The following is a 12505-nucleotide window of genomic DNA, read 5'->3' on the forward strand; positions in this document are numbered from 1 at the left end:
TGGTAGTTACTGCTGAGATTCCCCGTTTCGAGCAAGTGCGGTGAAGGAGAATCTGGTGCTATTGTGATGTGATGAGATGCAAATGAGGGCAGAAGAGATGCAGCCAGCAGCCACCGCGCACCATGAAGTGGAGGGGCGGTCCCGTCGGCAGGACAGCCTAGTGGAGCTTGGAGCCCCCGGTTCAGCGCAGTTCTAACCTGTCATGTCCTTCTGTTGGCGTCTACAGCGAATGGGAGCTGGGAAGGCTGCACTGCCACAGCAAGTCAAAAGTCAACAGGGATATGGCCCTGTCCTGTCGTGTGCTTCTTCTTTGCTCCCCGAGCCCTCCTGATATTGCTGTGCGTGTCTTGCCTGTGTCGGGGATGCTTTTGGTATCAGCTTCTCATTGTGGAGCCCGAATATCGACGCTTTGTCGATCGTGTCCTTCGCCTAAGGAACCACGTAGGCGGGTGGACTGAGGATAACATAAAAAAGGATGAGGACGGCCCGGATACCACCAGATGGTTTTCCTTTCTTTGATCAACTCTATGGCACAATGGGCTGAACGAGAGACAGGTCGCAGAGGACCCTGTGACAGGAGAGACATCCATACTCAGACACCTGCAAAAAGGTCACACAGATTGAAAGATTACGCATGGACCCCTATCCAGACGTACTATGGCGTATTCCAACCAACATGACAGCCTCAAAGCCACTCCAGTTCAGACTCATCTTCATGTCAATCGGGTGAGATAAGTTGTTCCGACTGAGGCTGCGTCAATTGGACGTCAATGGCAACTATGACGGGTAGATAATGGATGCATGGAGATATTAATCTTTCGTCCAAGAGTACCTACAGAATATGGGGGTTCTCCCTCTGTCGGATATTGGGGTGGTTTGGTGGTCCGATCGTATCATGAGATCTACCGTCTTTTGGGGACACGGGACGATGGCGTCCAATGAAACCACGACATCCAGTCAGACTGAGAAAACGTTGAGCCGTCGGGGATGTGGTTATTCCGAGGGTTAGGATGAAGGATTCAAGACATTCGGTGCCTGTAGATTTGGATGACGTTTTGAGATTAATTAATTGATGGATTATGATGCATTTTCTAATTGATCTGCGGCCTCCGTACTCGTATCATAATGTCTGTTACAGGCTAGTCACCTTCCTACCTTAGTAGGCGGATTTAGTTCCCTATTGTCCAAGGGAGGGCGTAAAGGTGATAGTGCAAACAGAAGCCAGCCGATCCAGGCAGTGTTACTTGTGTCCAAAATGCACGGGAACAGAATATGACATATACCATGGCATATTTTATGTCCAAATGCCATAGACTTTTACAATAATACTATGCATTTCTGAAAGAAAAAGTCAGAGTTAGTTCCTTCATTCCATATCTTTACAAGGATCCATGCATGTTTTTTCAAGGGTGCTGCTCGTCATGACTATCGGTTAAGGCAGCAAAATGAGGCTAAGGCATTAGAATTGTTAATTCGATCCAACATCACTTACATGCATACTACAGAGTACATAAGGTACTTATCAACTCTTCTTGTTACAGTCATTGATGATCCTGGCTTCATTTCAATTCAGTATAACACGTCTTCTTTGGTAAATCTCAACGATAAAATCATTCAACTCTACACTAGACTTGATCTTGTCCGCAATCTGTTGGTGCCAACATTAGATCTGCTGACCTCCATTTCCGGGCGGACATGACGACACGAATAATCACGACATCGTCGACCTGCAAGGAACCGCTTATCTTTTATGGCAGCTCTCTCCAGGTGTGTGAGACTTTTGCGGGGGACACGGGACAATCACAAATGCCATCGGCCTCTGTACCTAATAAGAATTGTGTTGCAGCCACATAAAGAATTCGGTAAAAAGAGGTTGTACACACCAACGGAACAAATCCTTGCACGGGATGTCGGTCATGGATTCTATTTGAGGATCACGACTTGAGCTGATGCACTGATTCCAAAGCAAACAGCGGAGTTCTAATTATCAGATAAACACAATGTGACGCGAGTTCGTAGGTACCTAGTTTGCTCGAAAACATTACGGCCATATCGGCTCAATACTCTGTTTATATCACCGAAAGGAGTAGGTAGGTAAGTAGGTATTCCGGTGGAACTATGGATTGGATGTCAGACATGGGGCGGCTTACAGCCAGCGAGAACCGTATCTTATTACCAAAGACAGGTTCTCCCTTCTATCACGACATCGAGCACATGATGCGCCAGAGCCTCACCGATCAAAGGTTCTCTGTTAGCTGAGCTGACTAAAACGCTTGAAGACTTTCCTCCGTTGTCTCTCGCGGTGAAATGATGGATACAAGAACACCCCCTCCACTTATCGCCGAAAGGACCGCATCTGCCCGTCGCAAACCCGACAAACAATAGGAAACATCGAATGGTATTCGCGCGCCTTGCGCCAGGGAAATAAGATGATACGAAACCAATATATGTAAGCCATCGAGGACATAGGGAGGGGACCTTTGTTGCTGCAGTGGCGCCAAATTACCATGGATATGCAGATACTGCATGGTAGATAATAAAAAGGCGAATGCTTCTGTAAGCAACTTTTCTGGGTCACATTTGTCATTGAGGCCAAGGAAATCAGCTCGGGCACGCCGCAAGGTTACCCAAACAGGCATTCACCTGTCAAACCGTCAGTTGCAATTCATACATTTTTGGGCAGCGGACTTCGGCCGTTTTCTTTTCTTTCCATGCATACTAGGTACTCTGACGGATGACGAAAGGCACAAGAGGCGGCGCCATCCGGGCCATCGGCCAGGATACGATCTTGTACATGAGATATCACCAACTCTGAGGTGAAGTTGGGGGGATGTGCAAGTAGACATGATGTACACCGATTGAGTCTTGTGTAATGCATTTCCCGATTGTTCTCCTGGTCTATCTATTCAACTTACAAATGTATGGAATGGAACCAGCCATAGAAGAAGGCAATCCATCTAATCCAATTGTGTAATCCAGGCGCTAGAAGAAATGGAAATTTGATATAAATCAAGAGAGCCCATTTTTTCCTTCGCTGAACCCTTCCATGATTCCACAATCCCAGCATCCAATCTGTCTAACTGATCCTTAAGCCGACGATATCTCTCTGTACTTTGTACACCGAGAGCCGATAACCGACCACGAAAAAACACAACCCAGCCAAAGTTGCATATTTTTTTTTGGCACACGAGTCACTCACTAATCAATTCTTTTTACGTTTATTTACTCTTTAAACCATAAATTATTAATCTATTGAGTCAATTTCCCCGAGAAGTTGACATCTCATCATTGTCTTTTTGACTCTTAAAACTCTCGATCCCTTGCTCAAGAGGCTGCTGTGACGTGATCGTCAAGGTTTCAAACCCACCTGCTCTAGACCTCTGAGACTTTCTGTCTGTCTTATAATCGACGACACGACATTGCTCCTTCAGGACTAAACTCTACGCCCTCCGCCTTTTGCGCATCATCTCGACCCTGGATCGCGTCAAACCGAGGCTTCCCTTTGTTTCTCTGTAACTTGGCGCAGCAGGATTGCATGCAGTAGCTAAGGTACCTAGCTCTGATATAAAAAGGGTCCCCTCTCACGTTCCCCATACCTATTACATTACACAACAGACCAGGGCAACACAGGAACAAGGGAAAAAAGGCTTTTTTCCCTCTTTTTTTTACCCTTCAGCCCCGCCTGGACCTCCACTTGCTTGTCGCTAGAGCCCAGAGTTTGTATCTATATTAACATCTCTGTCACCACATCCATCCCACCTCAACCTCTTCCTTACTTCACCTCAACTCGCCAACTTTCTTCAGCTTTTCTTCTACCTCGTATAGACCTTATCGAGGCTCAATCATACCCCTCTCCTCTCTCTTTCACACCCTCAGTCAATCCTCAGCTACAATGTCGGCTGCTCCTCTCAACTCGGACCCTGTGGCCACCCCACCTCGCCCTCCGTCCCCCGTCCACAGCTTCGGTACTCTCGCCGTCCACGCCGGCGCTCCACATGACCCCGCTACCGGCGCCGTGATTGAGTCCATCTCTCTGTCGACCACATTTGCTCAGTCCGCCGTTGGCAAGCCCGTTGGCGAGTATGAGTACTCCCGATCCTCCAATCCCAACCGTACCAACTTCGAGACCGCTGTTGCTGCTCTCGAGCACGCCAAGTACGCCCTCGCTTTCTCCTCCGGTTCCGCCACCACCGCCACTATCCTCCAGAGTCTCGCTGCCGGCAGCCATGTCATCTCCGTCTCCGATGTCTACGGAGGTACCCACCGATACTTCACTCAGGTCGCAAAGGCCCACGGCGTCAAGGTGACCTTCACACCAGAGATTGAGGTCGATATCAGCGAGCACATTACCCCCGATACCCGTCTGATCTGGATCGAGAGTCCTAGCAACCCTACCCTGCGCCTTGTCGATGTCCGAGCTGTTGTTTCTGAGGCCCACAAGCACGGTGTCCTCGTCGTTGTTGACAACACTTTCCTCTCCCCTTACGTCCAGAACCCGCTCGATTTCGGTGCCGACATCGTTGTCCACAGTGTCACCAAGTATATCAACGGTCACAGTGATGTGGTCATGGGTGTTGCTGCTTTCAACAGCGACGAGCTCAAGAACCGTCTGAGCTTCCTTCAGAATGCCATTGGCGCTGTACCCTCAGCATTTGACTCCTGGCTTGCTCACCGTGGTCTGAAGACTCTGCATCTGCGAGCTCGTGAGGCCAGCCGCAACGCTGACGCTGTAGCCCGAGCTCTCGAGGCTTCTCCTCTGGTCATTGCCGTCAACTACCCCGGTCTTGACTCTCACCCTCACCGACATATCGCCAAGAAGCAGCATCGTGATGGTCTGGGTGGCGGCATGCTCTCATTCCGCATCCAGGGTGGTCACGCTGCCGCTGAGCGTTTCTGCCAGGTGACGAAGATCTTCACTCTCGCTGAGAGTCTTGGTGGTGTTGAGAGTCTGGTCGAAGTTCCCAGCAGCATGACTCATGCCGGTATCCCTCGAGATCAGCGTGAGGCTGTCGGTATTTTCGACGACCTTGTCCGCATCAGCTGCGGTGTTGAGGACGCCCAGGACCTTACCAATGACGTTCTCCAGGCCCTCGAGAAGGCTACATCCGCGGCCAAGACCAACGGTTTCAACGGCAACGGAAATGGCGTCAACGGCTCCTAGGCGCATGTCCTAATGGTTTTTCCCACTCGGTTTATCCTTTATTTAGAAGAAGATGATCTATGATGACATGTTATGAGAATTATTTCCTTTGTTTAAAGATGCTCCAAAAGCAAATAAAAAAGATAGGGGCGTGCTTCATTCAAGGCCCCCCTGGGTTGGCATTTATACAGCGGCTATGGTCAAAACTGATGCAAATCGCATCTCTTTGTTATTGAGGCTTGGATGGCAAGCTACCTGAAGAATATTATTTCGATTTCTCGAAGTTGTCTATGACCAATGGGTCGTGATATCTCGTCGTGAAGTAGGTGACCCCGAATCGTCATTAAATATGTTCGTCGTCAGAAGGTGGGATATTAAACAAGTTTTCCGTGAACTCGTTTGCCATACTATTCTCGGCAGACCACTCGTTGCGACGCCGATGTATCTCACTCATGCCTTCACATGCCGTCTCAGCGATAAAATGTAATTCATCGAGAGTGTTGGAGTTGCAATTTGGGAACACGCCATCGATGCTGCGTTGCCACTCTGACGTTGAGTTGGCAACAGCCGTCTGGTACGCATTAGTATCGTATTCAACCACTCTCAGGGCACGATTCCGTGGGAGTAGGTTGTTCAGAAGACTGTCGAACAGAGCGTCCGCAGGAAGGTATTCGACTGCATCTTTAGTAAGAGCCGTAGGTTGGCGGATTCCCATGACCACTTCAACAAAGCGCTGAGAGATGCTTCGACCAAGACCACAGGGGTCAATAAGGTCAAACTCTGGCTGTGTGGGCATATCTTCGAGCATGTAGTGATCATAAGCCAGGAAAGATGCTCGGCAGATTCTCAGATGTGGTGTTGCACATCTCAGCGCCATAGCAATCCAATGGCAGTCATCCCCTGGCCGTTGGTTGGGCATGCCGACCCAAAGGATTTTCTTAGAATCCTCGTTCCAGTCGCGCGATTGCTCAACCTTAAGATATACTTCGTTCAAATAAAGCTCTCGAAGTGTGGTCCCAAAATTTTCCGCAGTACGTACAAATACCTCTGGGCACAACTCGATCCGTTTGAGCTCCAAACATGTGAGGTTAGAGTGTATTACGTTAGGCGCCGGTAATGACTTTGCGCGCCACTCGTCAACAGGCATCTGCCAGAATTTCGTCTGTTTCAACCCTCGTGGTGGGCGATCGTCGTGGTCCATCCCTATCAAGCAGAGACTCTTGAGCTCTCCCGCGTTCTCGACAAGGTTCCAAAGGCAGGATCCGAATAATCCCACGGTTATGGGCTCGTTCTCGTGTCGCCGTAACGTCAAGACGAGGTGTTCCAGCACCTCCAAGACTTTCATGATGTTCATCACATCGATCGGGTTCATCCAGAGGTGGCGTATGGCTACATCGGTCACATTCTCTACGACGAGTGTATTGAGCTTCGCTGAGTCTTCCTCGGGTCGCTGCGCAAAGGCTTTCAGTGTGTTGGCCAGGATCATTGTGGCGGCGTTACAATGGCGGCCGACGAGCTGGAAGGGGAGGTTAAGTCGTAGACGGTCAACGTCACGGCAGTAGAATAGCATTTCCTCGACCTTCTGATAGTAATCTGTCTCCGTGAAAGATGTTTCATTCATGCAGTATTTTTTGTGTAGTGTTTGACAAAAGTCCGCCATGGACGGGACTCGTGCAAATACGGTGTCAAGGAACTCGACTTCCACTGGCAATCATCAGTTAGCCACCACATGTGCGCAAGCCTGGGGTCGGACACTCACGGTCATCTCTCAGAACCATCAGGTCAATGTAGAGGCTCTTGCAATGATATCCTATCGTCTGGAGTGCGTCTATTTGTGGGTGTTCTATACCGCTGGTTTTGCTCAGGCGCGAGAATTCCAGGTCCAGAGTCCGGCATGCGAACGGCTTAAGGATCTGGTCAAAGACGCGGCAAACGAGCCGAAGATCGAGGACTGCATTCTTGGGGCCATATTCAATACATTGCTGAAGTATCGCATCGATTAGTTCGCGTGGTAGGCGATTCATGATAGGCAATGTCTTGTATGGTTCTGCTGATGGAGTTGGCTGATTGTAGGAAGGAGAGGAAATGGAGGGGTCAGCAGCAGTTGGTGTGCATCGAGCGCTGCTGTGCGGCTTCAGATTTCATTCGAGAGTTGCATGGAAGAGAAACAAAGGCCCTTATTTTTGTCGGAACATAACTCATCAAACCTGTATCGTAGGGCAGAGAGCTTTTGATTGACGGGCAGACACAGGTCCTAAGGGCCGTGAGTACCCAGGTAGGTAGTTGAAGTTGGAGTTGTTAGGTTGGGCTATTAACCAATGGAGTTCAGGAGCTGAGATCATCATGCAGGGACCCGACCGTGTTACTTGACGGGGAGCTCTCCACCCCCACTGATTCCGAGCTTCGCATTTTGGTGGAGTACTAATGAAGTCAACTACCCTGGATCCAGCTACCCGCATCCATCTGAACGTGAAATATCGGTATGTCCTCTCCGGTTGATAGAAACGCCAGCTCCTGCCTTGTCTGACCTTTGATTTTATATAATCTTAAAACATCCAAGCTGAACAATGGAAGAGTTCCACTCTTAGACCAGGAACAGTTGGGCGATGGGCTTAGGTGTATCATTAACGACACAGCTGATAGACTATGACAGTACTCAATTTCGACATCAAAACCCAAAGATTCAATGGAATTTATCTAACAACAGAAACGAACAACCCTCTAGCCCAAGGCAAGCCCCGAGTTCTCCACAAAAAGGGGCGACAACGAGCCCACTTGAACCATATGAAAACCGAAGACTCGAAAGTTGGTGTTGTTTATGAATATTCCATGATGACGAATGAATGTGTTGTCTTAGATAGGACAGAAAACCACCTGGAACTCGGAAAATCGTGCCGAGCTGCTAGGGAATGCAACGAGATATTCATATAAGACCGTAATTACTCTCTGATGGAGACGGAAAAAACGGCACCATGTTGTGCCTTAGAAAAGGAGTATTGTTTTTGCGGAATATCGGCAGACATGAACTGGAACAAACTTGAAGCCATTGGTTTTGGCCGCGTAAGAGCCAGCCCAACTCAAATCTACTCTTATCATACACTGTACGCGTAGCTCGATGACAACGCCTGAACGGCTACCCTTGGCAGCAGTTGAGGAGAGGTGAAGTTAAAAGGCGGCTAGCAACGTTAGCCATCCGCGTGTGGCTGCAGGGGCGCTAAAAGAGTCCAGAATTCTGCAAGCCTGGGCAACCTCCGCGCTCCCTCCTAGCTCAGCGAATGCCAGCAACAAGAGCCCTCGTGATAAGAGTATGAGAGGCTGGTCAACCACAGAGCTGCCAACAGCAACGGCAAAAGAAAGCCACTCCTAGCCGCGGCACTAAATTGATGGTCATAGATAGGGATCGAAGATCCTGAAATCATCCAGCCTCTCAGCGTTCTCTCCTCTCGCCCGTAACATGGTAGTTGGAAGCCAACAACAGAAGATTCAAATCGCAGGGAATGATACCTACACAGCCATGTAACCTCGCTGGGTCGTAGACCTGAATATTTCTATGCCGCTAAGGTGAATCCCAAGCTAATAAGCCATGCCCTCCCTGATGGGCAACTTACAACAGCAGCCACAGATACGTGGCGCTGAGTTGATCGTGTCTGGGGTGCCAGTGAGGTTTCTCATTGGCGAAAACTGACACAAGCTTGTCAACAAGACTTCGTTTGAAGGCCGGCCTCGGTTTCATCGTGGGAAATTGAGAATCAATGAATGATGCGGAGTTTTCAGGCCGTGGCCCCTCAACCTGGACATGATAAAACTAACTCCAAATCAACTCCATACACAGACAGCCAGTGACTGCAAGAAGAAAACAGCCTGTTGACACCTGAACAGGGTAGAGAAAATGGTCAGATTAGTTCGTGACGGGGATAATGGAGTGACGCACTTTAGATGGGACGAGACAAGGGACAAGGGAACGCGGACCAAGGGTGGATAAGGAATTGCGCTAACCAAGTCTTTTATCATCCACTTGTCACTTTGCTTGATGAGCTGCTTCTTCGGTGAAAAGCGAGAGGGGAAAAACAATAACGGGACCTTTTATTTCTCTGCCAGATGTGAAGAGTCTCGAAACTGCTGAAAATCAATATCACGAAACATGAGGAGTCTTTACTGACAAAGCGATTCGACTCCCAAAACCACTTCGAAACTCATGTATCATAATTTAAAGAAATAGCATGCAAGGGCTGTAAATGAAAGTAGACATGGTGGATGGAGATAACCTACCCAACATGAACAAAAGGTCCGAGTGTCTGATACAACCATCGGCGCTGAAATGCCGTGACCCCGTTGGAGAAAAGGTAGCATCTTGGCGAATTGATTTCTTCATGAGCAAGTGACATGAGCATGAAAATTGCCTTTGTCTTTTCCCGTCTGTTCCGGAATAGCGCGTCTGGGCACATCCGTCTCCATTTCTTTTAGTCGCACAGCAAAACCAGCCTCTCGCCAAGTAAACATTGCCCAGCCAACCCCCTCAGTTGCAGCTGTTGCAGCGATAGAATCTTGAAGTGTGTATTAAGAAACAATCATGCTTCTGCTTCTGTGCTTGTTTCTGTTGCGAGCACGGAGAAAGACGGTGATATGGTAGACCAGTAAGATGATCCGTGCCAGAAATCAGAGACAATGGTGATGCAAAACGTCCGAAATCATTGGCTCGTCTCATATACGGGCCTGCAATCTTTATATGCTGGGCGGACTTTTTGCTCGTCTGTGAGAACCGAGCCTACCAGGAGTGAAAACCGACGAAACCAAGTCACAGTTCTCTCATAATTATGAGAATTGACGGTAACACAAAGCCTAAACTTTGGATTCAGTACCACATATCGTAAAAAAAACGCCGAGCCTTTAGGCTATTCACTAATCATCCATTGTTATGAAGCTATTTTATTTTTATTTTTTATGATGGTTGATTCTAAAGGCCGCCATATTTTTCTAGTATACTATGTAGTTGCTGGGGAACCCTTTGTGCTTGGAGACTTTCAGTACGTGTTGGACTGAGAGTGAGTGATGAGTGATGACGAAACTGGAACCGGACACCGCTGGAATCTAGCGCGATATCGAGAGCTCAATCTAGTGCCCGTCAACGTGCATGAGAAGATCCTGGTCACCCATGAGTGAGTGACAATAGATTGTTGATTGTGTCCCACTTGTTCAGTCCCAGCCGCTTACCTGGGCCTTGTCACTCCATGCGAGATGGGTTTTTACCCGGAGAGGATGAACGAAAATGGTATCTCGATCGCCAATATGAGAGGCGGCGAAGGCGCAGCATTGCTCGGCTTCATGAATTCTCAAGCTCTGACACCTAGACGGAAAATCATGGTGGTTGAGGAGCCATCACGACTAAAACGGAAATGGCGCTGGCCAAGCTCGACTAGGGTCAATATGGTGTGAGTGGTAAGTGGCTAAGACAGGGAAGGTGTGGGTACGATGCGACCTCTAGCCGAGCTGTGCCTGTGCGCTTTTCCCTTGTTGAGAGACGGGGAGAGTTTTGCAGCGAAAGTCAATGGCGGATGCTACCAGGAGGATATTCTATTGGCCAGATAGCCCATCGACTTGCCCGAGATGGAGATACTCATGGGTGACGGGTTGTGGGCACTTCATGCCGGGGCCGAGTTCCAGTTCCAGTTCCATCGATTTCAGTGTTGTTACCAGTGTTTACAGAGGCCCAAGGTACCTACCCAACTGAGTCTGGAAGCACGGTCTTGTCTAAGGCGAGCAAGGCAATCAAACCGAGGCCAGTCGCAAGTGACGGCACCTGCCCAGACAAAGCCAAAGCCAAGGGACACAGAAAGTTAGCCTGGTTAGCTACTATCCGCACCTGCCCAAACTCTGTTGCTGTTTCTTTCCCATCGTTTAAAACCTACTCTCCGCCTCGTCTTTCTCCTCTCTTCCTTCCCCGTTCCGTTTGCATCAGAAGACCTCTTGACCCAAAGCATAAGAAGGATTTCAACCTCAATTCTTCCACTTGCAAAATCAACTTTTCGCAAAACATCGATTCATCATCGTTCCACTTATTGCACCGCCTTCATCACGATAATCGTCTCACAATAGATCCACAAACATTATTCACGATGCGTTCATCTTTTGCCCTCCTCGCCATGGCCGTCTCGGCCGTCTCGGCCCAGTCTGTCAAGGACTACAAGAGTTCCCTTGACATGACAATTGACCCCAATACTGTGGATCTCGCTACCAGATGTACGTGCTGAGAATAGAAAACTCACAAATGTTCACCGGCGTGCTAACATTTCACAGCTTCCTGGTGTGGTGCCCAGCAGAACACCTGTGATGCTCTTTGCAAGGACGATACCAACGAAAATAAATGTACCGAGGTATGTAGTGCTGTTCAAATCACTTTCTCGTCAACTTGAACGATGCTAACACTTCATCAAGAACGATCTCAAGTGGGAATGCACTTGCTCCTCTAACAGCTCGACCCCCGGTCTCCAGTACTACACCCAGACCATGCCTACCTTCATTTGCCAGGAGCTCTTCAGCCAGTGCATTTCGCAGAACACTGGCAGCCAATCTGGTCAGAGGGAATGCACTTCCAAGATCGACGACAAATGCGCCAAGCAGAACCCCCCTAAGGACGTGGTCAGCGACGACGACGACGATACTACCAGCACCGCTAGCGACACTGCTACTACATCTGCCACTCGTGCCTCATCGGCAACTACTGGCACTGCCGAGTCCGTGACATCGACGACATCCGATGGTTTCGCTGCCCCTACCATGGCGCCAGCGGGCAGGGGTGCGGCCGCCGCTGTCGCTCTCGGCATGCTTGCCTACCTCATCTAAGTGTTGGAGGTTGAAGCATGAGGTGCTGCTTCAGCAGTGCTACGGCAATATCCTGGCTCCCCATCACGTGCCACCCTTGGCCGATGAGTAACAGGTCAGAGCCTACCCCGTACACCGTTCTTCACTTCTCTTGCCCATTTTATTATACAATACACCTTTTCGACGTGCAATGCGATACCTTTTGATGAGTTTAAGACCCAACGATGTAGCTTTGTTAAAGCTTGGACGAGGTAATGACACGCTTCGGCGTACCGACTGGCGGATTGAAGGACCGGGGGTGTTGTGCGCCTTTCATGGGGACGACGGAGAGGTGCACTGGCGAGGGTGGCGATTATTTGTTTATGCTTTGCACTTCAATACGTTCATAGCAAGAGGCGAAAGGAGTAGGAAAACTCGATCACTTTGAACAAGACAAAGAAACAATGGCTTGACCTTTCACCCCTCTGAAAAACCTTTGGACTATGGATATTGTGCCAATTCTTTGTGTGATTGTACACCGAATTGCCGGGATGTTCTCTCGACCCA

The 12505-nt window shown here is 49.1% G+C and overlaps 3 protein-coding genes across 3 annotated transcripts; 2 read left to right on the forward strand and 1 right to left on the reverse strand.

Moving 5' to 3' along the window:
* The first annotated feature begins 3743 nt into the window (after positions 1-3743).
* On the forward strand, positions 3744-5530 carry FOBCDRAFT_6038 (Cys/Met metabolism PLP-dependent enzyme-domain-containing protein). Its single transcript, XM_054702871.2, has one exon. The coding sequence runs from the start codon at positions 3893-3895 to the stop codon at positions 5159-5161; it is 1269 nt and encodes a 422-aa protein (XP_054558846.1). The 5' UTR covers positions 3744-3892; the 3' UTR covers positions 5162-5530.
* On the reverse strand, positions 5374-7435 carry FOBCDRAFT_152410 (uncharacterized protein). The gene is made up of 2 exons (XM_031182566.3): positions 6900-7435; positions 5374-6844 (listed from the first exon to the last, which is right to left on the reverse strand). Exons 1-2 carry the CDS (start codon positions 7162-7164, stop codon positions 5484-5486), a joined length of 1626 nt encoding a protein of 541 aa, XP_031043334.1. The 5' UTR covers positions 7165-7435; the 3' UTR covers positions 5374-5483.
* A 3383-nt stretch (positions 7436-10818) lies between these two features.
* FOBCDRAFT_255858 (uncharacterized protein) lies at positions 10819-12444 on the forward strand. The gene is made up of 3 exons (XM_031182573.3): positions 10819-11377; positions 11435-11511; positions 11573-12444. Exons 1-3 carry the CDS (start codon positions 11254-11256, stop codon positions 11978-11980), a joined length of 609 nt encoding a protein of 202 aa, XP_031043341.2. The 5' UTR covers positions 10819-11253; the 3' UTR covers positions 11981-12444.
* Positions 12445-12505: the final 61 nt, after the last annotated feature.

Source organism: Fusarium oxysporum, chromosome I (assembly GCF_013085055.1).
Source record: "Fusarium oxysporum Fo47 chromosome I, complete sequence".
In the NCBI taxonomy this organism is placed as follows: domain Eukaryota; kingdom Fungi; phylum Ascomycota; class Sordariomycetes; order Hypocreales; family Nectriaceae; genus Fusarium; species Fusarium oxysporum.

Coding starts and splice junctions, on each gene's coding strand:
- FOBCDRAFT_6038 (XM_054702871.2), top strand. CDS start 3,893: ATGTCGGCTGCTCCTCTCAACTCGGACCCTGTGGCCACCCCACCTCGC.
- FOBCDRAFT_152410 (XM_031182566.3), bottom strand. CDS start 7,164: ATGAATCGCCTACCACGCGAACTAATCGATGCGATACTTCAGCAATGT. Junction 6,845..6,899: donor GATGGTTCTGAGAGATGACC/GTGAGTGTCCGA, acceptor GATGATTGCCAG/TGGAAGTCGAGTTCCTTGAC.
- FOBCDRAFT_255858 (XM_031182573.3), top strand. CDS start 11,254: ATGCGTTCATCTTTTGCCCTCCTCGCCATGGCCGTCTCGGCCGTCTCG. Junction 11,378..11,434: donor TGTGGATCTCGCTACCAGAT/GTACGTGCTGAG, acceptor AACATTTCACAG/CTTCCTGGTGTGGTGCCCAG. Junction 11,512..11,572: donor ACGAAAATAAATGTACCGAG/GTATGTAGTGCT, acceptor CACTTCATCAAG/AACGATCTCAAGTGGGAATG.